This window comes from Setaria viridis, chromosome 9 (genome assembly GCF_005286985.2).
Source record: "Setaria viridis chromosome 9, Setaria_viridis_v4.0, whole genome shotgun sequence".
Lineage (NCBI taxonomy): Eukaryota > Viridiplantae > Streptophyta > Magnoliopsida > Poales > Poaceae > Setaria > Setaria viridis.
The window spans coordinates 10,559,785-10,584,123 of NC_048271.2; the positions used below are offsets into that span (position 1 = coordinate 10,559,785).

At 52.5% G+C, this 24,339-nt stretch overlaps 1 protein-coding gene across 1 annotated transcript; it reads right to left on the minus strand.

The window, feature by feature from the left end:
* Positions 1 to 3,460: 3,460 nt before the first annotated feature.
* On the minus strand, positions 3,461 to 5,933 carry LOC117836358 (protein IQ-DOMAIN 19). Its single transcript, XM_034715763.2, has 3 exons — positions 4,947 to 5,933; positions 4,598 to 4,837; positions 3,461 to 4,511 (listed from the first exon to the last, which is right to left on the minus strand). The coding sequence occupies exons 1-3, from the start codon at positions 5,391 to 5,393 to the stop codon at positions 3,786 to 3,788; spliced, it is 1,413 nt and encodes a 470-aa protein (XP_034571654.1). The 5' UTR covers positions 5,394 to 5,933; the 3' UTR covers positions 3,461 to 3,785.
* Between the last annotated feature and the right edge of the window lie 18,406 nt (positions 5,934 to 24,339).

Below are 24,339 nucleotides of genomic sequence, written 5' to 3' on the forward strand. Positions count from 1 at the left end.
TGCTATGAGTGTTTCAGATGAAAATGCAATGGCTTTGTGACCCCTCGCGCTTTTGAGGGGCGTGACGGCGTAACCTACGGACAGAATCTGCGGGTCTCCCGTTATTGCTGCGCAATGCGCCGGGTGGAATCTGCGGGTTTCCATTAATGCGGCATGCGCGGAACGGAATCTAAGGGTCTTCCATTACACTTTCAAATGGCGTGCCTCCGTGGCTCGGCCAGTCCTTGTCCTCGGGGGCTGGGCGCCTATTTCAGGTCGGCGTGCCTTCGCGGCTCGGCCAATCCTCGTCCTCTGGGGCTGGACGCCTATTTCAGGTCAGCGTGCTTCCGCGGCTCGGCCAGTCTTCGTCCTCGGGGGCTGAGCATCTATTTCAAGTCGACGTGCCTCCACGGCTTCGCCAATCCTCATTCTCGGGGGCTGGGCTCCAGTTTCAGGTCGGCGTGCCTCCGTGGCTCTGCTAGTCCTCGTCCTTGGGGGTTAGACGCCTATTTCAGGTCGGCGTGCCTTCGCAGCTCCGCCAGTCCTCATCCTCGGGGGCTGGGCGCCTATTTTAGGTTGGCGTGCCTCCGTAGCTCCGCCAGTCCTCGTCCTCGGGGGTTGGGCGCCAGTTTCAGGTCGGCGTGCCTCTGCGGCTCTGCTAGTCCTCGCCCTTGGGGGATGGCACCTATTTCAGGTTGTCGTGCCTCCGCGGCTCCGCCAGTCCTCATACTCGGGGGCTGGATGCCCTATTTCAAGTCAGCATGCCTCTGCGGCCCTATCAGTCCCTAGATTCGGATGTAGGGCATATATATACTTAGCTACAACCATATTCCCTGGAACGATTAATGATGATATATGTTACAAATGCCTGTGGCAACTCTAAGATAGCTGATATCCCAGGATATCGGCTACGAAGCTATACAATACAAAAAAAAGTTACATGGAAGACCTCCCCACTAACGGTGTCTCCAAGAAGCTCGCTGGGTTCACGATACAGCCTCATCATGAGGATTCTTCTAGCATCATTACCTTTTGACTTCATCGAAGAGACTGCAAAGGAAAGGAGCATCATAGTTTTCCTCACGAGAATTCTTCTAGCATCGGGCTTCCAGGCGGGTGCTATTCCTATCAAAGACTACAAGTTTCCAGCCTACAAGTGCTATTATTCAGGCCATGGCTCCTCGCGCTGAATGCTGGTCTATTTATAGCATGTCTGCTAGTTCACAGCAAGGTGCTGCTACAGCGGGTCCATGAGGGCTCATGACAAGATTCTCCCAATATGATAAGGTTGCACAGTTTCCACGTGATGCTTGGCCTGACCTCAATAAGGGTCAACAAGAATCTTGCAGTTGCTTAGGTAGCGCAGTATTTGTGGACATGCATTTTTGTCCTGTCTCCATCGTTGCACCAGTCATTATCCATAAAGACCAGGGCGCGTACTTTTGGTTGGTGGGCCTCCGTGGCTACGCCTATCATGTGCTCGGGCACTAGGATCTGCTTCAAGGATGAACTTTTTCTTCTTTGACCATTGGATCGATTATCCTAATTGGTTTAATGCTCGGGAGTTATTCCTATGGAGTGCGTCTTGTGACACCCTCCATATCCTTCGCTTCGACTTGTTGGATGCTCAACATCCATCAACTCGGCACTCGACTTTGTTGTGCACGTTGTCTCTATGTTTGTTTGGATTTTCTTCTTTTTTGAGCACTGCATAGCCTCTCCGTCATTATGACACCATCGCAGCTTCAGCCGACTACATTCCAAGCTTCATTGTGATGACCTCAAGTTCCTGTTCGCCTACACATCGCTCGGGGGCTTGAGGGATACGCGTACCCCATGGGTCCCTACCGACCAAGATACTAGCCGGACCTAACAAGTTGGCTCGCTGACCAGACGTGACAAGTAGACCCGACCGACCGAAGCGTGCGGCCGAGGACATGAAGATACTTGGAGTACACGTCAAGGCAATCGGGTAGTTCAAATCAGCCCGGATATTGCGGAACACGTATTATAGTCCCACTCAGATTACTTTCCATGTAACTACCAAGTAGATTGGATTTAAACTGACTTGTAACCCTAGGTCATCAGCCTATATAAGGCGGTCAAGGGAGCCCCCCGAGGGCACCTCATCCCAACTATTCCACGCACCATCGCAAAGCAATACAATCTAGCATACATGACGTAGGGTATTACTCTCTAGAGGCCCAAACCTGTCTAAAACTCTCGTGTTCCTTGTGTTCTCACGATCACCTTCGAGTTTTTGTTTTCACAATTGCCCTCACCTACAAATCAACCATTGAGGACACCCTACTGGTACCCCTTTACTTCAGAGGGCCGGGTTGTGAGACACTTTGTGCGACTCTATTGGAGATGAGGTGTGAGTGGTTAGGGTGTGTTTGGTTCCGAGGACGGGAGGGACAGAATGGGACGGTCCCAATTTTAGAGGCGTTTGGATGGGAGTCAGGTGGGATGGGATCATCCCCTTATAGGTATATTCCTCCAATATGCGGGATGACCCCGTCCCTCCAAATCGAGCGGACGGGGTCATCCTGATTCGATGTCGTGGCTCTCCGTCGTGCTACCGCGCGAGCGAGCAGAGCTGGACGAGAGTGGGGCGGACTCCGGTGGGGTCGAGAGCTCGAGCGGCGGGGTGAGCTCAGGCAGCCACCGAAGCGCGTCGTCGACCAGGGGCGAGCTGGAGCTCTTCTGCAAGGGCTGTGCTGCCAGCCGGCTGAGGGTGAGCTGGAGCTTCACAGGGGTCGCGCTGCGGCAAGCCAAGTCGGCGGAGCTCCCCCCGGGCCGCGTCGCCGCCGACCGAGGGAGAGCTCCTCCTCGGGCCGCGCCGCCACCGGCCGAGCGGGACTCCTCCACGAGCTGCGCTGCCGCCAGGGAGAGGATAAGGTGGAAAGAAAAAAAAATTCACGGAGGATGACACGTGGGACCATAAAAATGACATGTGGGGCCCACAAGTTGTTGCAGCTAACGGTGTCAAAAGTGTCGTTCATCCCATTTTCTCGATCCCTTGTACCAAACAAAGAATTGGGATCCATTCCTCTCAACCAAACACTAAATGGGACAGTCTCATCCAAAAAATAGGAACGAAATCATCCCATCCCTCTTTGTCTCCGAAGCAAAACACACCCTTAGTTCATCGGAGGAACCTGGGCAACAAGCATGGCTGCAGGCCATCTGTTCTCTTGGCAGATCTTTATTTTTTTTCGCTTGACAGATGAAACAGCATGGTTTTGCTAACAACAGGACAGAGAACTAATGCAGTACAGCACTAATGCAGTACAGTCTTTCTGCTACTGTTTGGCCACTAATGTAGGAGTAATGTGATAGTGTCTGACCACACAGACAGAAATCGTCTTTCTGCTACTGTTTGGCAGTCTCAGCAGGCACTGCTCAATCCGTAGCAACATGGCACTGATGATTCTTTTCTTCTTGCTTCATTTGGGCCTGAAACGACAAGGACTTGACAGATCGAAAACGAAGATCCCACAGGCCACATTCACAATTGAAGGACGGCAGAACAAAGTACTACGAAAACTAAAAGAGACTCCTATGCTTGATTCTTGGCACGCAAAAACAACGAAAGCCTCATCGAATCCTAGAAACATCACCCGTACAGATTACAGAAAACTTGCAGAGTTCGAGCCCAGCTTCTTCTACTGTTAACTACGAATCCAGTACTCAGCAGCTACATGACGTCACATCCCTACGGGGCTACAGGCACAGCAGCAGCGTTTCATCTTCTGCTTCAGAAGCCATGTGAGCGAGAGTCATGGCAGGTCGTCAGGACCGCCTCACGCCATGCCGGCGTTGTCGGTGGCCAGCGACCAGCAGTAGGTGGTGGTGGCGGCCGTCATCACCGTGCTCGTCGACCCGCACTCGCTGTCGTGCGCCGATGCGCTCCACCGGTCCAGTCTGGAGCCCCACGGGCACGCCCCGGGCGCGCTCGCCTGCGACGGGCACCGCTGCACGCGCACGGGCCCGTACCTGGGCGCTACCCCGCGCGCGCCGGGCGTCGCCTGCGCCTGGCTCTCCAGCGACGCCCTGCGCCGGCCGCTGCTCGCCTGCCTCTCCCACGGGCAGGCCGCCTCGCCGGCGGCGGCGGACGACACCGACAGCCGCTGCCTTGGCGCGCTCTGGGACCGCGCCTTGGCGCGCGACGACTCCGTGTTCGCCATGTAGCTCGGCACGAGCAGCGGGTGGTCGGCGGCGGGCTTGTCCGCGGCGCCTTCGTCATCGTGGTGGTGGTGGTGGTGCCTCGACGGCGTGTGGCGGTACGGGCTGGCCCGCGCGGTAGCGAAGGAGAAGTCGTCGTACCGGCCGCTGTACGTGCGCGCGCTGGCGTCGGTGAGGGCGGACGGCGTCGGCGAGACCTTCTGGTACAGCTCGTTCTTGGACGGCGTGCGGCACAGCGGCGTGGCGTAGCAGCTGCTGCGCCGGGACGTCCGCGGCGTGCCGTGCACCTCGCCGGCGCCGCCGCTGGTGTCCACCTCCACGATCTTGACGTTCTCCTCCGGGTCCTGTTCAGAGTGATCAAAATCCCGTGTTCAGGCAGATGGCTTTGGCTGTGCTCAGAGTACCGAGAGCGTACGGACCGTTCGCGTACCTGGTGGTGCCGGAACCGGGGGTGGTGCGGCGAGCTGCGGCGGGTCGGCGTCGTCCGCGGCGTCCGGAAGGGCTTCTCGTCGTCGAGCATCCGGAGGCGCGCCGCGCGCGCCCGTTGCTGCGCGGCGACGAGCGCCTGCATGCAGCGTAGGGTGTGGCTGGCCTGGCGGCGCACGAGGTGGCCGCGCACCAGCGCCTGCAGCTTGACGAGCCCCCGCAGCGCGCACAGCGCCTTCCTCGCCTGCAGCCAGGCACGGCTACACGTCACGTCACGGAGCCCAAGAACCGATCGATCGAGGCAAACAAAGTCAATGCGGTCGCACGCACGCGCAGTGGTAACTAAAACTCACCAGGTAGGATCTGAAGACGGCCTGGATCTTGATGGCGGCGGCCTCGTCGATGCCGATGACCGTGCGCTTGGACCCCGGCGCGGACGCCGAGAGCCTGACGACGGCGGCCGCGGCGTGCTTGGCCGCCATGGCTGCCTCGGCCGCGGCCGCGGTGGCGATGGCCACGGCCACGGCGTGCTGGTCCGGGTCCACCACCCGCGGCTCCAGTGACCCGTAGGCCGCGAGCCGGCCACCCAGCGCGTCCTTGGCGGGTGACGCCGCCGCCGGGCGCCGGAAGCTCCACCGCCTCTTCTCCTTAGCGCCGGGCGTGGACGCCGGCGTCGTGACGGCCGTCCCCGTACCCGGCAGCGCCAGCGCCAGGTCCGTCTCCGCCGCGCCGGTGGCCTTTTCCCTGCCGCCCCTCCTGCCCGGCAGGAAGCTCCGGAGCCACTTCCCCGCCCTGCCCATCCCGCGATCGCCGGATCACAAGCTCTCACTACGATCCCGCGCTGCCGGCATCGCAGGCTTGCAGCGTAGGAGACGCAAAGGGAACCCGGCAGGTCAATCCGGTTGCTTCGGCTGGCGCTCACAGCTCGCTGGACGGCATGTGGCACGGCGAGCGGCAGCTGCTGCGTGCGGAGCACTGGAGTGCAGCGGAGGGGAACCGGGGCGAACGGAAAGGAATATATTACGGCGAGCGGCCATGTCCATGTGCGACGCAGCGCTGCGCGCGGCAGATCACGCCTGCAATAATTACTAGGAGAGGAGAGGCCAGGACCATCAGCCGGCAGCCGGCAGGGGATCCACAGGCGGGTACGCGCGCCTCGGCGATGGCGCGCTCGTGGTTCGTTTGCGATTGCAGGATCGAATCGCCGGCAGCATCTGTCCACGTGGCGCCCGACGCTGCTACTTCTGATCGATTCCGGCGCGTATCTGAAGCTGAATCCTCTGAAATATCTGAATGATCTAGGGCTGTGGTACTGATACGCGCTGATTGGTCATCAAATGTTCAGGCTCCAGATTGAAGCATCTCGTTCTTTTGCCACCGTTGCCTAATGTATTCATGATAAGGATGACGCCACGCGATCGCCATGAAGCATCGGTAGCTTTGACCGCGGCTAGTTTATCCGGATTCTGATCAGAGTCAGAGCAGCAGCATGTGATGTGGTGACTTGGTGAGGGTGAGGGTGACACCACCCTCCCCTCCAGCCTGCACAGACCACAGCGCTTAAACAAGTTACTGTTGCGAGCTTGTTTATCAGAGGCCACACATGGCACAGCTCATCTGGCGTCAAATCATGCCTGACTGGCCCCCCTTTTAACCACCATTAAGCAAGCTTTCGAGCACATGATCCGAGGCCAATCACAGTCAGGGATTGGGCGAACCTTTACTAGACCATCTTCTTCCTTTCCCAAGACACAGCGCCACACTTTATTTCGATACTGCAAATGGCCCCGCATCTGCCATCCGTGAACAGTGCCACCACCACTCGCAGCCATCCGATGGCAGATCCGACGGCCTGCATCCACCGCCACGCACCCTACCCGCTGCGCGCGTACGGTCCCCGAATTGACTGCATTGCACGTATACGTACGGCCGTCTCAGGTGGCACTCGAGGGCTACAGACAGGGCGGCGTTAATGTGCAGGCTTGTGGGCGTTCTTCTGGACGCCATGGTATTCTGCATTACATTGTCTGTGGGCAAGGGGGGCAGCAGGAACCCAGGACGGGAGGCAGCCCTCGTTCAAAGCCGTGGGGTTTCCGAATTCATTCCTCCATTCGGTTCGAAACATGGATTTGAACGTTGTTTCGCTGTAGGCCTGTAGCACAAGATCACGCGTATAGATTGGAGGGACCATGCGTACGTGGCCCACGTGTGAGATGTCTGGATCGCTCCCGCGTCGATTTGATGGTGCAAGGCTAATTTTAAACGGGTTTGGCTCGCTAGTACATCAACCTGTACTCCGTGCATACTAATATTTTTAAAAGTTATTGAATCTAAAACTTATTTAGAAATTATATTCCTAACTAATAATCAAAATTATTTACCTACTACTCTCTCAGTTTTTCAATACTTCAACATAATACTTATATAGATATGTACTTATCTTTATCCAGTTATGATTGATTATTAATTAGTAATTACTCTATAAACTTTTTATCCACATTCACTTTTTTTTCATTTTGTATCGTTACTCCATACATTGTGTTTAGCATAAAAATCAACATTTTTCATTAATTCCTCACATACATGTATAAATGGTCTATATAGTGACACTCATCATGTGTACATACTTTAACTTAGTATTTCTATTAATAATAACATAAATAGGTAATTTAGAATCATATATTGGTTTATTTTTTATGTTTCTACATGATGCACATGAAGATAATTAGATTAAGATTTAGGTGTTTACTTTATATTATTTCTAATAACGACATAAGTGGGACTTAGATACAAATTTATAATAACATTTTAAATTATGCTTTATAACGATATATATGAGTGAATATTATGACGTTACTTTAGATTATTTTTTATAATAGCCGACCTCAGTAATTTGGATATAGGTTTAGAGTTTATTTTTGAGTATTTTCATAATTATAGTGGTGGGTAAATTTTTAAAAAATATAATAGATCAATGACTATGATTATTAGAGTTTACAGGATTGATGTTTTGATGTTTTTGATTTTTTTGAAAATTTCTAGGATTTTTCTCTAGCGTGTCTTGTGGGAACTAATACGGAGTCTCCAATGAAAAAAAGAGACCACATTGCTATAAAACTATTACCACGAGCTACATCTCATTTGTTAAATATTCAAACACAATACTTATATAGATATATACCTATTATCTTCATTTGATTGTGACATATTGTAGTTAGTACTTACTCTATAATATTTTCATCCACATTAATAATCTTTAATAATGACATACGTGGGTAACTTAGATACAAATCTAGAATGGTACTTTAAGTTATATTTTGTAATGATATTAACTTTTCACTTTGCATCATAGGTATGCGCTTGAATTTATTTAAGGACCCTAAGTTTGCGCTATAATTTTAACATAGAAATCTATATTCTCATCACTTCATCTATATCTTTATAAATGGTGACGCACATCATGCGTTCTTATATTGTTGTATATTTTTAGTTAAGGTGATTGGATTCAAATGTCGGGTTACCTCATGTTATTTCTAATTATGGCATATGTGGATAATATAGATGCAAATGAAGGGGTTACTTTAAGTTTTTTTAAGTGCTAGTGGTGGGCAATTTAGTTGCAAATTTAGGAGGTTATTTTAAATATTGTTTATAATAGCATGAGTGGGTAATTTTGATGAAACTTAGGATTAATTTAGTTAATTTTATATAATGGCAAATATGGGTAATTTAGATATGGACCTAGGGGTTACTTTAAGCTATTTTTATAATGGCATAGGTGGGTAATTTTTTAGAAAACATAATAAATCCAATGGCTGTGATGATTTGAGTCTACCGATTTGATGGCCAAATGTTTTAACTTTTTTTAAGAATTTTTAAGATTTCTCTCTTTTTCTAGAGTATCCACCTAGAAATCCTAGATGGCTTCACTGGAGGCTTTAAAAGGAGCCTCCAATTATTAATAATAAGATAGCTCGTCCAAACTTAATTCTTTTCCCTTCAGATCGAGTAGTCCTCCTCCTGTTTGAACGCGCTTCCCGGCAATTATATGCACGGTTCACAGCTTCTTCTTGTGATCCAATCGAGAGTATATCCTGAGCGCTTCGTAGTTGTAGCGCGCCTTCTTCAGATTGAGGGAAGTAAAAGTACTGAAGCTGATCTTACTCTAAGACTCTCAGAGTATAATCGATAATTCTTTCTTAATCGTTCAGCTCTGATCGTTGGATTCATACGGCATTTTCTTTCGCTGGGTTCTTTAAGATAACGAGGTGCGTAGTCGATCGTCACACTTCGTCAGGAATCAGAGATCCGTATCTGACTTCTTCAGAATCATTAAAAAAATATATACTATAGAACAAAGAATTGTTAGTTACGCAGACTAAAAAAACGCTGGATAGGCTGGAAAGCACGTGCTGTCTGGATCTCGCGCGCAGAGCATCGCCAATTGGCTGGCTCTCTGAGCGTTACTGCCTTATCCACTGCTGGATCAATTGTGCATCTGGATGGGTTGAGCTTGTCACCCATTGTAAATGTCTAAATAGGCCTGTTAATATTCCCAGTTGAGTGCTAATTAACTGTCTAAACCACGGTACATTATTCTTTCCAACTCTTGCATTACATTTGCATGACTGACAAGGGGAAAAAGAAGACAGCGTGTGCAGCTCGGTGTGCAGCGCCATGCATGCATTTCGTTGTGATGGATACATAAATCGTATATGCCGTGTCAATGGTGTCATGATGGGGGCGATGCTTACCTTGCAAGGTTGTTGCAGGCACGGATCATTCCAGATGGCTAGAGCTGGCTGTATCTGTGCCAAAGATCACTTCGTCTCCTTGTCTTTCTCCCCCCTTTTTCCCTTCGGTGTCTGCTCACTTTACAGGTGAAAGAGAAGTGCACATGCATGCATGGAGGAGGATCGCTTGCAGGGTTGGCGATCCCGAGAAGGCGACTTCCTATTCCTGAGCATGCAACACGTACGTACGAAGAGGAAAACACAGGTTGATGCAAGCTAGGATTGTTCACTCGTTCTCTGGCAGGCACGAGCATCACACAGGTGCCAACTGCTGCCACGGATAAAGTGGGCAAGGGGAGTGGTCACTCGCTGGTCAGCGAGAGTGAGGTTTGACGAAAGCACAGGAAATTACATGGGATATTATTCTGCTGTTAGCATACAGAGACACTGTTAGGCTTCCTGAGCAGAGCAGTGGTCGTTCAGTTGCAGTACGTTGGAAACTTCGAACCGCGGCCTGTTCGTCAGAGTCTCAGAGAAACTTGAGGCGCCGATCGTGGTCCGAGTAAGAGCCGACGGTTGGACGAGATTCCGAAGCTCTCTCGCTCCAAACATCATGATGAGGAATCACTGTATCTGCAGCACGAGGCGAACGGAGAGTCCCGGAGAAGTCTTCGCGGTGACTCTGATGCGCGTGCACGTTGGGACGAATTGGTAGCGGGCCAACAAGATAAACAAAACTCAACGCAGCAACTGGGGTACGGATTGGCGCGGCCTGCTATAGCCCAAAACCTCAGCAAAACGCAAACTCCGATGGCCCGCCCTCCCGCTCTCACTTCAGAGCTCCGCCAGGCCTTCTGACTTCTTCGTAGAACAGGGTGGTGGGCCAGGCCTTCCATCCCGAATATGTGTATTTTTTCCGGCCTCTTCCGTCCCGGTGTTGACCGCAGGTAAGTGGGCTTTCGTATGCGAAGCAGCATGAGGATTTTGTTGGGCTGAGCTACATCGACCAATGCTCTCAAAGAAGAAGCAAAAGTGAATATGTATATTCCGAAACCAGAATTACCGTACTTAATAACCCCGTTTGGATTACCAAAAGATCGATTTTTAGGATATTTTTCAAAAGTTAGATTTTGGGTAGAATCTAAAAAAGATTGTTCTCTCTCACTTGGCCACCAAAACCTAGCAACAACTAGCTAACTCTAGTTTCTTGGGTTTAGAGAATCTAGCTTCTGTATTTGAAAATCTGAGATCAAAATCTAAAATCTAGTGTGTTTGGATCCCACCACCCGGTTTCTGAAAGTTGGATTCTCATAATCTGGTGCAATCCAAACGGGGCCTAAAACTTCTCAGAACTGCTCGATATCGCTGACTTTAGATCCAAAATTCCTCGACATTACTCAACGTCGCTGCTTGTTGACAGTGTTCATAGCAGTTCGCACACGGTCCACGTTCTTGTCTCTTCATACCACCGCCTGATCTAGTACTAATAAAGTTAGTATGTGTTTGGATGGGAAACAATGTAGGACGGGATGGTGCCGTCCCAGTTTTGTGGGATGGGACGATCCCGTTTAGTGTTTGGTTGAAATAGGATGGGACGGTCCCGTCTTGTGTTTGGTTGGAGAGGTTGAGGTGGGTGATATGGATGAAATTTTTGACACCGTTAACTACAGTATTTTTGACCCCACATATCATTCTCTATACATTTATTTTATTTTATTCCTTTTTTCCCCTCCTCTTCTCCGGCCGGCCTCCTCTGTTCCACGCCGCTGCCCCTGCTACCTCGCGCGTCGCCCCTGCACCACCCCGCCGCCCCCTGCTCCACGCCACCACCGCCCCTGCCCTCGGGCCGCGCAACATCGCCCCCGCAAGAAGACCCTCGGGCTCCGACGGCTGCCCCCAACCTCCCCTTCCCTCCCTGCCCTCCCCTCGGCTCCGGCGGCGGCCTTGCCGGCAGGCTCGCCGCGCCGCGCCACCTTCGCCCTCCCCTCAGGCTCCACCACGCAGCACCGCCCCCAACCGCCCCTCCGTGACGGAGCGTGACGGGGGCGAAGTGGGATGCCCCCGTTCGCTCGTTTTGGTGGGATGGGGTCATCTCGGATCTGGAGGGTATATTCCCTCGTAGGGATGTCCCCATCCCACCTGTCTTCCAACCAAACGCGGGATAAAGTGGGATCGTCCCGTCCTGTCCCACTTCGTCCTTGGAACCAAACGCACCCTTATAGTATGATGTTTATAGCAAATCTAGCATGGGGCTACGGGGGCTCGAGCCCCCCTACTTGCTGGGTGATGCCATATTCGAAGTCTTCTAGTTGGATTTCAGAGGTAGAAGAGGGTTTTTTTTCATCTCTAGGCCAGCTGGATTGAATATGGGAAGGAAAAAATTTGTATACATGGACTCAAAAAAAAGAAATAGAGTATCTGATCCGATTTCATGTTCGTTAATGGCAATTGCTCTTTTTGTGCTTGCGCCTTATTCCAACTCATCCCACTAGCATTAGCATGCAGGCACTGGCAAGCGCGCGGCAGGATTGGTTGCATAACCACTACTTCTAATTCTAGCTCATCCATCCCTTATTTGTAATGTCACTATTTTGTCAAGATAAGAATGTTTCCATAATCAATATTTTGTAGTAGCACTCCTCTAATTGAAGGCACTACGGATATTGAACCATTGTAGATCTCATGACTCGTATAAAATTTCTCACGACTAAAAAAGGATTTTTTTTTTAATAACTTGAATAGCTGGAAGCTCTGCTAGAGGCCGAATTTTGAGAAAATGGCGCATCCATATCCTTGTACCAATCGACATACTTATACAGATTTGTTGAGCCTCCTGCAATTTTGTTCTGGATCGACCTGTGTTTACGGTGCACGAAACAAACGTTGGTCAAGTGAAGGTTTCCCGTGGTAGGTGCACTTGAATTTCACCGCGAGCGAGAGACCCACGGTTCCAGCTAGCTTTACAGCGCGCATCGCGCACAACGCAGACGTAGGACGGGTAGGAGGCCGCGGCCAAGTTGTTGCCAAGTGTTTCCTGGAACCGATGCGCACAGCGCTATAGAGCAGGGGACGAGCGGCAAATCAAAATCATGTTTGAAATGCCGGCCCTCTTGGTCAGCAGGTCAGGCGGCCGCGCTTGGCTGCTTGTTGCATGTAACCCCGTCGATGGCGGTCAAGGGCGCGGCGACAAGCGGAGGCCCCAGCCGCCCGGGAGCCGTCTCCTTTCGCCGCGGCACTTTATCGGGATCCCCTCCTACAGTCCTACGTACTCGTCCGCCAGCCGCGTGCTGCAGCACATCCGGACAAGAGGTCAGGGGCGTTCACAGCTGAAAAATCCACGTACGTAGCGTACGCTCGCTCCTGCCCATGCACGCAGCCGCAGGCAGCTGTGCTTTAATCAGTGGACGACGGCGATCGCTTTTGGCAGCCGAGCCGCGCGCTTTGCAGCCTTGCACAGTTGCACGCGGCCATGCTGTGCATTTGCAGGTGGGGGGGGACGCGGCACGACAGAAATACGGGCTGGGCGGCCGTTATCTTTTGTTGGGCGCCGCGCCTGCCGGTGACGTCCGCGGCGCGCGCGGCCATCGGGCCAGCATGGCCCCTTAGCCCTTGGCCCGGCTGTCGCCGCCTCCTCGTCTGTCTTCCCGTTCAAAGGTTCACACGCCCGGCCGGCCCCTCATCGCGCGTGCTAGACCCTTTGACGAGGTGGGGGGCCGGCGGACTGGAACCCGGGGTCCGGCGTCGGTTTGGAGCGGCAGCTTCGTTCGCCCACCTGTATCACCCGGCCGGGGTAACAAGTATCATACTGACTGATTCATGTGCACCTGGCCACCTGTTACCATCATAACAAGGAGTCGGAGTACATTGAGGAGCAACCAGTTGAAGAGAAGAGGCGGGAGTACGGTAACAGCACCACGTGCCTGAATCCCCCGAGTATGAGCGTACGGATTCCACCGTCTCAAAGCATGTCTGGCCGTCCTGCTGCCCCAATCTTTTATCGCTCAGTAATCCGCGGCGCCGGGCTGTGAGATCATCCAATGCATATACTATTGAAAGGATCCGTCGATCCAACTGTACGTACGCGTACGTCAAGCGACAGGCTACCCATACGGCGTGAGAATACGTGCCGTACGCCCGCCTGCGCGGCCGACAGCGGGGGGATTAAGTTCGCGCAATTATGCACGCCTGATCCTTCCACGGACAGTCGGACACACACCAATCCATCCACCACATCGGCGGCCCGCGGCCAGCTTGTATCGTATTGCCTGCCTGGCTCCTCATCAATGGGCTAGCGACGCAGCCGTACGTCACCCGCCGGAGTCCCCGTACGGAGCAGCGAACGACCTGCCGCCTGCTCGTGCGTGCACTGCAGGTGGGTGCAGCCACCAACGACCCGCAGTCCCGCACCCGCCGCCGCCGCTCGCCGGTCGGCCCACACGTGTGCACGGAGGCGCGCCGGTGCCGCCGAGCCCAGCCAAGCTACTAGAAGAGACGGCAATTACAGCTTCATCTGGTGGGCAGGTGGGGCACCGGCAGTCCGGCGCCGCATCATGGGTTCATCCGTCACGCTCAATGAACAAACAACAGCTTCGAGAACCGTACGTGCGTTCGGTTTCTGTAGCGGCATAGCGACGGCCGGACTACGGGATTCTCGATCTCGATCGAGCCACAGGATTTGGCCAATTGACGACGCACCAACCACGCGCACGCACGCCACTGTGCCACTGCGGCCGCTGGGTCGTTCGTGTGCGGTGGTGCTGTCACTCACTACACGCGCGCGCACCGCACGTAGGAAGGAGGACGATCGATCGGGGGCTGCGGCTCTCGGGTCGTATGAGATATTATAAGCCGTATCATGGGCAGGACCGTAGATTAAGACCGGCTGCGCGCATTGACACTAGTGACGCCGACCTGTGTCTAGCTAGCTAGCCCAATCATTGCCAGATGCACGCACCGGCCGGCAGGTGATGGAATGGGACTACGCTTTATTAGTTTCGTGTACGGGTGCAGCAATGTGGAAGGTTAGTGTGACTCAGCTAAGGTTAACTAGATCGCCATGGATATCATGGATAAAAGACTAGTAGACGAGTGTCCATGCTTAAACCGGTAATCAACCGAGGGGTATGTCCGAGGTGGTAGATTGATCGGAGGGATTTGGCTTAGATCAACAGCTCGAAGGTACCCCACTATTCTCTTTTTGATAGAATATTTCTCACTGACACAATGGTTAAGAAAAACAATCCTGCTTATCATCTAAGAGAATAGAGGGAGTATATATCATCTCGTGGATACCAATCGATAATGGACCCCTGCCCATCGATTGAAATTCATTCCCCCAAACTCGAGGCATTCCGTTTTTCATCAAACATTTTTTTGCGTCTCGTCACCATCACCATGCAGAAGAGAAACAACATGCCCCAAATATGGATGGTGCATATATAACATAAAACTTATGCGGAGAAGACGTATTTTGATGCCCAATAAGACCTCGTTTGGTTGTCTCGAAATCACCCGGAACGAGATCTATTCCACACAGATTGATTAACCATTCAGTTCGTACCGGAATATAACCGGCCTTGATTCTATTCCATCTCATTTTAGTTATTCCGACCTCTTAGCGACCCGAAATCAATCACATATCTTGACCTCCGGAACGAAACTCTCCAAGATCGACTGACATAATTGGATCCACTCATTCCCCTCCAGAATTGAATCCGTTCCATGATTCAATCCTGAACAACGGAACAAGGCCTAAATAAATACACGAGAACATTGGATGCTGGTTTCTGTAATCAAAGCCGCCCCTTATCCGAAACCTAAATGAATTCAAGAGCGCACGTGAAATGCATATTGCTTGTTGCTTGGGCGAATATTCTGTTTATGTTATTATCAATCAATCACACACTACTACACAGTACACACTGGCCACACTGCCAAATTCCACTGACGCATAATGGAGGGAGACTGCAAGAGTGCCGGCTTTGATGGTGATAAGGATGCTATTGAGCCAAGGTTGGACGCCATGATTTGAGAGGGGGGCACCATGGCTGCCGCCTCTCTGCCAAGGTGTCAAACAGCTCTCTGCCTGTCCACGCTGTTGCTTCTTGCTTGGCCGTCCACCGTAGAAGTGACCAAAGAGGAGCTACTCGTAGGTCCACCACCAGAATGCCTCATGATATCTTCCTACTAGTGGGAGGGGCACATCAACGAAACATGGTTAGCTATCTTTCCCTTTCTTTCTCACGAGCAACTGACCACGATTTCATCTTAGCAAGGGTCTGTTTGGAAAAGTGGTTAAATCTTGGTCCAATCAATCAAGTGACAACCCCCACCCCACTCACACAAACACACACAACAAAAAATGTAGTTAGGTTTTCCAGTCAAATCAAACCGTTGTTACTACCGGCAGGTTCCGGTAATTTGCACCTTGCAATTGCAAGCAAGGGTGGCCTCGCACGGGACGGCAACGGCGCTTGCGTTTTGCCATGACGAGCGAGCCGACCGATAGGATTCCGTCCGGCGTCAGGAACGGCGGGAACTGCAGCGAATCATCTTGCCGCGCGCCCTCCCGGCGGACGGCGACGACGTCGATCGTGCTGCTGCTGCTGCAACTTTGCCCGATCAGATCGGTTGGTGGACGCCTGCCGCCGTGTCTTGTCTCCACCCCGAGAGTGGCACAGTGCGGAAACAAAAAGGAGATCTCGATCGAGCGCAGCACTACACTCGCACGCACAGTGCCTGTTCGGTGGTGTCTCGCTCATGCATTCACCTCACTGCTGCGGCACAGGGCGCGCGAGGCCGTGCAGCCCGCGGTGGTCGTCAGGGTTAGTTAGCTAGCTTGCTAATCGCGCTGTCAGAGCCATGATCAGGCCTACTAGAATCACTAGCTAGAATCGCTGTGCCAACAGCCGATGGGCCGGCCGGTCGATGGGAGAGCGAGCGGTGGGCGTTCTGTAGGTGAATGGAGACGACGGATGAGTAACCAGCCGCTGAGATTAACTTCCGGTCGATGTGACCTTGACACAGGGGAGAGGACTGACAGTGGAAACACGCAATGAATGCGCTCACATGCCGGAATAGCTATGCATAGATCCCCCTCCCTAATCACAGATTCACAGTACTCCAGTCTCCAGCATCAAGACTGACAGCTGCTTGCCTGGGCGGTGCACACCCAGGAGAAATCGGCGTGTCGGTAACGGCCCCCTTTGCATCGATCTACATCTGCCCGCACACGTCAATCCTCGAACGGGCCAAAATTAGCACGTACAGAGATTAATGGCCAACGACCTTATCAACAAACTACAGCTAGCTTGTCTGTAGGAGTAGTAGTCGCTTGAACAGTTTTGAACAGTTGCAGGTGATGACAGGGATGGAGCGAGCCGCGCGCGCGTGCTGGTGACACCACGATGCCTGCATGTTCTTCTTTGCATCCAAAGGCACCAACGGAAATCATAGCGACCAATGCAGGCAAGCATGCGCTCTACGCATCCAAGATATCACGGCCTGCCTGTCGCTCTCCCCAGGAGATGAGCACGTACGTGTTCGTCCCCTCCCGCCTGGTCGAGGGTGCTACTAGCCAACCAAGAGCACGCAAGCGAGAACATGGGCACGGGGATCCTTCTCTCTTGGTAACTGCATATGCCCCCACACCTCACCAAGCATAGCTTCTTTGGTTCTATTCCCTGTGCTCCATACAACGCAAGGCGTGGTAGTTTGGCACCAAGCAGCAGGACACATGCATGAATTGAAACACCATTTCGTTACCAATGTCCAATGGGGTCCCGCGCGGTCAATATTCGTACCTACCAACACGCACGCAGGCAGGCGGGCTTCGTCAGTTGAGAGTTCAGACAACAGGCAAAGTACTCTGGTGGTTACTGTAGTTAGTTACTACCAGTACTTACTAGTAATGACGTCGTGTAGGATGCATGCCTAAGCTTGCATTGGCCCCATCCCCCATAGGGCCATATAGAAGCATCTCTTTGTTCTTGGATCTCCGATCCGGTCCCTCACTGGTTCTTCGAGCAGGCAGGCATGCGTACGGTCCAGATCTACTGAATGCATGGTCCCTGATCAGTGATCACGCCTTCACCATGACCGTGCAACGGGAGCAGTTATGAGATCGTACGTTATCTCTGCATCGCCGGGATTCGTCAGCTGCTGATAAGCATTTGGTCTTTGTTTAGTTGCCCAACTTTAGGGTGTCAAAATTACTGTAGCAACACTAGCGTTTCATTTGTATTTGTGAATTATTGTCCAAATATTGACTAATTAGGCTCAAAAACTCGCAAAGTACAATAAAACTATGCAATTATTTTTTAATTTCGTCTACATTTAGTACTCCATGCATGTATCGCAAGTTTGATGTGATAGGGAATTTTCTTTTTGCACAGTACCAAAGTTGGGATTTGGGGGGTGAAGTAAACAAGACCTTGCATTGCATTGGGCTTCTGTTCGCGTGCTGAGAATCTGATATGCATGTCACGACCAGATTAACCCCCGTGCGTACGTGGTTGCTTGTCTTCGGTCTGCCACTGCAAGCAGCTTTATTTCCTGCATGGCTCCCTGCCGCCTCTGCCACGGAAAGGATAGAGAGGATCGACGTCCCGGCGCCGTACGTGCGCGTGACCCCGGTGGCTGGTTGGTGCCGCGAGGACTAGTCATGCTCATGCTGACATGCTGCCATGGAATGGATGGACGCAAGCGCCAAAGCGCCAAGCGGACATGCACATGCACCCTTCTAGAGTTGTAGTAAAGCGTAGCGTTGACCGGGACACAGTCACGGACGGGCAAGATGAGAAATGCGTACTACTACTACGTGCTGACGTGCATGCCGAGCAGGTCTTGGCGCGCACTGCTGGGCGCTGAAAATCGGCGATCCCATGCAACTATGCGAGGAGTGATGGCACACGCATCTCCCGACCTACGTTAGCGCTAGCAGGTTCGCAAGTCAAGCTTGACAAATGACAACGCAGGTCGGTCGGGTAGAGGAGCTGTGGAGTGGGACCCGTGTCGGAACGAGTGGGCCCGCGACACGATTGATTGGATCATGAGTGGAGTACGGAGTACGTACGTAGGAGTAGTAGAGTCGGTAGGCGCCAATGCATGGCCCGGTGCAGTGCAGCTCCTCGGTGACCGTGGTTTCGCGGCCTGCGCGGGCGCCGGGCGCCGGGCGCGATATGCCGATTTCTCTCTCCTCGAGCTCTCTCGCCGACAGAGTACGTACGGGCTAACCTGTCGTGTCTGTGCCTAGCTACGCTACGGTGGGAGCCTGGGAGGCCACTGTGGCTAGCCTACTGCGCCGCGGTCACTTCCTACGCCGGACGGACAGCAGCTGCCGGTGCAGGAGGCGCTGCGGCTGGCTGGCTGCGCACTGGGGCCGTGCTGCATCGGAAGTCGGGAAAGTTGGGGACGGCAGCGGGCATTGAATGCGCGCTGCCGGAGCGAGGCTCGATGCGGCGTCGCGATTCGATGGCCTCACTTCCTCATACGGATGGTTGCTCTCCGGCGTTTCATTCGACCGTGGCCGTCTGATCTCTGATCGAGACCGGTCCCTACGGAAACGATGCAACCACCGGCGGGCCGGACGGCCAAAAACCAACTGCATTGAATTCGTCAGCGGTTTGGAGTATTTTGCTTGCCTTGCGGGTACGTAGTCCGGCTACGGCTACAGCTACAGGTATGCGAACATGGGTTAGGGTTACATTGACCCGTATCCGAGCCAACAGGCGGCAGCAGCAGACCCTCTGTGGCCACCTTATCTAATCCGGCACGCACGACGGATGTCGCTTTGAGCGCCGGCCGAGCGTGCCCATTCGGTCATTCTTCCCGTGTTCTGCTGTCCGAGACGGAGGCCACCGCCGCGCGCAATCGCGGTCGCAGGCAGCTCGCTCCACCAGACCCCCCTCTCTACCACAAAGGCGCAACAGCAACCCTTGTCTTATCCGAGCCTCATAGCTGTCGCCCGTTGCTGCCGGGCTGCCGCTGCGTCCGTGCTGGCCGGGGGGCACTGTGCGGCAGATCTCGTGAGGTCACTCCATCCCCGACCCCGGATGGCGGGCCGCTGCCGCCGGACAGGCACTGCACCCAACTGCTGCTGCTGTGGCCTGTAGCCGGGGCCTACGCGCACAGTGCCCGCGCCATATGCATGGCGTGGCAGCAGTGGCGCGCGGCACGGCTACGGGCCACGGCACCGTCGTCGGGCGTCCACGGAAGGGGACCGGCAAGCAACCGCAGCGGCCTGCCGCGGGGGATGGGATTGGGAGAGAATCCAATCCGCATCCACCGCCCGCCTGCTGTGTTCGACCAGGCGGGACCCTGGCTGGCCTGGTCGCCCGCGGAAGAACCGGACGGCGTGGCCGCCGGGCGAGGCGGGGCCAGCGGCACCGGACGGCGTGCGCGTGTGTGCCCAACTGCCCATAGATACGTACGTGCCTAGGAGTGTATGGTGAGGTCTATGGATGCGTGGATTTGATGCTGTACGACTGCACGTACTCTCTACTCTACATGAGTTGTTCAGTATTAGATATTTAGCATTCAAGAACATAGGTAGCTGTTTTGTTTGGATTCTCAAGGTAAAGTTTAGTCCGTGTCACATCGAATATTCGGATGCTAATTAGAAGGACTAAGCATGAACTAATTACAAAACTAACTGCATAACCCCTAGGCTAAGTCACGAGTTGAATCTATTAAGCCTAATTAATCCATCATTAACGAATGTTTACTTAACATCGTATTGTCAAATCATGGACTAATTAGGCTTAATAGATTCGTCTCGCGATTTAGCCTAGGGGTTGTGAAATTGGTTTTGTAATTAGCCTATGTTTAATAGGCCTAATTAGTGTCCAAACATTCGATGTGACAGGGGCTAAAATTTAGCCCGGGGATCCAAACACCCCATAAGAATTGTGTCTTCAATTCCGTTCATTGGATGTTCGTTCGGTGTTCCGCGAGATCGCGCAACTCATCCTACGGTCTTTTGGCAGAGCTTTTGGAGGGGCTTAAAAAAGGTTTCAATCGAAGTTGTACCAAATGACCAAAAGAGAAACGGCTTCACGGCTGAAGTACTTTGTGAAGCCGTTTTCGACTTCCACTGCACATGAGGAGCTAGAAATACTGGCTTCTCCTCTTCAATCAACGCGCGAAGTATCTCACGAAGTCATTTTGCTAAATGTTTTTCGAAACAATTTCAACTTCATTATGAAGCCGCTCCACCGAAAAAGCCAGAGCTAGAGTCGTTTTAGAAGAAGCCCAAACTTTACCAAAGGGAGCCTTAATTATCCTCTCAAGCTCTACGGGCCACTCATGTCATGTTTACATCATTTCCTGCGTATGCACAGCCAATTCCTTGGCCGCTGACCATCGAAGCCGGAGATTGGCGTGCCATTCTGCGCTCCACACGGGGCCAAACACAAAGGCGGAGGAATCCCTCATCCAAAAATTAGCAAGCCATCTTTTCTCAAGGTTTAGCGGGGGTTCATGGTTAGATAGCAAAACAATGCCCTAATTCACCACCACCCCCTGCAGCCCTAGCTCGATCGCTAGGATGGGAAATGAATACTATTGCTACCACCAGTTTCGGTGGCATCGTCGCCCTCAATTTTGAGCCACCACTTCCCAGGTAGCTCCTCGATCCTCCATTGATTGAAACAGAAGTTACTAAGCAGGTCTGACACAATGTAACTTTGGGCGTGTTTGGACCCTCGGGCTAAAGTTTAGCCCTTGTCACATCAAATATTCAGATGTTAATTGGAAAGACTAAATATGAGGTAAGTATAAAACTAATTGCAGAAATCCTAGACTAATTCGTGAGACAATTCCATTAAGCTTAATTAATTCATCATTAGCAAATGGTTACTGCAGCACCACATTGTCAACCATTGACTAATTAGGCTTAATAGATTCGTCTCGCGAATTAGCCTCCATCTATGCAATTAGTTTTGTAATTACCTTATATTTAATACTCTTAATTAATATCTAAACATCCGATGTGATAGGGGCTAAAGTTTAGCCCTGGTATCGAACGGTGCCTTTATATAAAACAATGTACGGTCGTGGAAGAAAAATTTAGGTAAAAATAGCTAACAGGTGATGCAATTGAGATTTCTACTCAAAACACAACGATCGTCTTGGTAAAAGTATTTGCTTGGACCGGATAATTTCGTCATTCATGTTACTCCTGTTTGTCTTGTTGTCTTGTTGAGCGTCAGCATTTACTGTGCTCCACTTGAAGTAACTCTCTCCTGGCGTGGGCCGCAATGCCCTGTCAGCTATCACGCCGTGGCCGTGCGCGACATGCATTAAACGGAACGCGCAATTCCGAACTCCACAACAGTGACGCGTCACGTAGATGGCTTCTTGTCTCCTCCCTTTACCATACCATAGTTCATCAATAATTTTGCACCGAGTTCTACTTTGTTCCGAGTTCCAAGAGTACTTTGAGTAGGACTAGGACAGCAGAAGAATTGAGTCAAGACAAGTGCAACAATGATGAGGTACCCGGTAAAACAATCTTGCTGATGCCATGTTCACTTCTTCAGGCAGCCATCACTGTTTGTAGCGCTTCATTTCCCCTCGTGCCACCGGTTCTGTCGAGTTTTTCGAGCCAGCCAACGTTTGCCACGCCACAAAGTTAGGCATCCACAACAAAGTTAGGCAGCCACAAAGAGGTGCTGCTTGGTTGGTTGCCATGTTTTGGTGTGCCACAGCTAGCTACCAGCTTGGCCGTTGCGGCCAGCAACCAAGCATTCTCATAATCCCCAGTAACTTTCCGATCTCTGCATTCAATACAGAGCTTGAGCCAGCAACAAGTGCTCGCAGAGGAAAAGGCCTGATTTACGAAACATATGCAAAAGGAGCAAAATCGAAATCGATTGGAGGATTAGAATTAATCTTCTTTAACTTAGTGCTCCAAGAAAAATCAAATACACCTGATACAAATCACCCCCCACTCAAGATGCCACAAGCGAACAGATCACCACCTCCACTCAAGAATCAAGGATGGCACAAGGGTACAGGTGCAAATACCAGTTCACAATGTAACACTCAACCGTCAAACACTGACACTGTCATCGAAAATGCGCCTGAAGCCCGGGTGGGTTCAATCCTGAACGTCGATCTAGGGTCGGGTAATACGTATTTCCCATATCTTACTTATTTTGTGAACCGTATGTGTTCAGTTGAAGAGACATAAAGGTCCTCGGATACCTCTGTAAAAGGACAAAGGTGCACCTTTACATACATATGTGCATATTTTTTAAATGCAAGTGGATAGTAAATGACAATCTTTTTTTATGCAAGTGGACAGAAAATACAGCTGCTCATGCTCATCTCATGTCCTCTTGTGTAATATTTATTGCTCAGATTTCAAAATAGCAGAATCTGATTATGCATGTACACGGTGGGTACTACACATGCTCACCCCCTGCGCATCAAGGCTTTTACCATTGCACAACACCTGCACAGGTGTCTCACGCTGTACGTTAGATGTACCTATAGTGTGGTGCACATGCTCAACCACAAATTCATTGCTAAGAACTTTTAACAGTAATTTTTGACGCTGCACATAGGATGTTCCGAGCTCACATGTTTGCTCAACCACAAATTCATTGCTAAGAACTTTTAACAATAGTTTTTGACGCTGCTAGAGGATGTTCCGAGCAATCACATTTTTATGGAGAGGAAACTTTGAAAAGAAAATCAAATTTTGCATGGAAGAGCAAATATTATATATGTGTTTGGATACAAGAATTAAGAGACTGTTTTCACGATAAACATTATGCCATGTAGAGTACGAAAAACCCTCCAAATCGGTTTCATCTCTGACCTAATGAGCACTGTCAATGCAAAGCAAAAAAGTTGCCGATGCCAAAAAAAATCCTATCAAATTTTCCATTCCAAAGCGCCTGCACGCTCTCCTGATTGGTGCTGAGAAAAATTGAGCGACAAAAAAGAAGTTCCTGCCGTTCTCGTACAACCCGAGAAAAAAGAAGAAGAATCCCATGGCCACCTCATGTCACGCCGGACGGCGGCGGCCCCGGCCTTGCCATGGCCCTGCGCGCCGCCCGCGCCGGCCACCGGATCTGGGCGCCACCGTGGCCGGTCTTCATGGCCCGCCGGCCTCAGCCTCATGCCGTGCGCGGCTCCAGCGATTGAGGTCCCGGCCTCGCGCCATGGACGGGCGCCGCCCGCAGGCCGCGGACGTGCGGAGCCCCGGCCTGGCACCCACCGCTGACGTGCGGAGCGCCGGCCTGCTCCCGCGCAGGCGGGCGAGCCCGCCCCTCCGCGCCGCGCCGAGCATGGCGCTCGCCGTGGCACTGCGTGCGCCGGCCCCTGTCCCCCGCCGTGGACCGCCTCGCCACCGCCGCTCCTCGCGTCCGGCCGCCACCCGTCGGTCGCCGCGGCACGACGCCTGGATGCCGCCGCGCGCCGCACCTGGACGCCGCTGCGCCTGCGCGCCCTGGCCGTTGCCTGACCGCTGCCGCAGCCCCGTGCCTGGCGGCCCCGGATCTGGCAGCCTCGCCGCGCGCCGCCCGGATCCGGCGGTTCCGCGCGCTGACCCGGGCTTCAGCGGCTCCGATGCGCCCTCGAGCTGCGCCACTCGTCCCTGCCACGGCGCGCCGCCCGCGGCCACGTGCGCCCTGCTGCCTCCCGCGCGACGGCGTGGACGACGGCTGGGACCGCGCAAAACGAGGCATTGAAAGCCCTCGTACATAATCTTGGTTCGTCTGTCATCCCTGATCCCTGTGAGCTCTGATGCAGTCAGTCAGCGCGTGAGAATCAGCGGCGACCCTTGTCCCTCTGTTTGGGTTTTTTACTTTTTACCCCCCGGCAAGGCAAACGTAGACACGTAGCAAGCACACCTTTTCACTGCTAGCGTCAGGCAGAGCAAGTGAGCAACCGACCAAAGGGCATGGCGGTCAACCCCCCCCCCCCCCCCCCCCCCCCCCCACCGGCGTCCAGGTCAGGTGTGAGCAGGAGAGTGAGGTCCGGAGAGTGAAGACCCAACCCAACG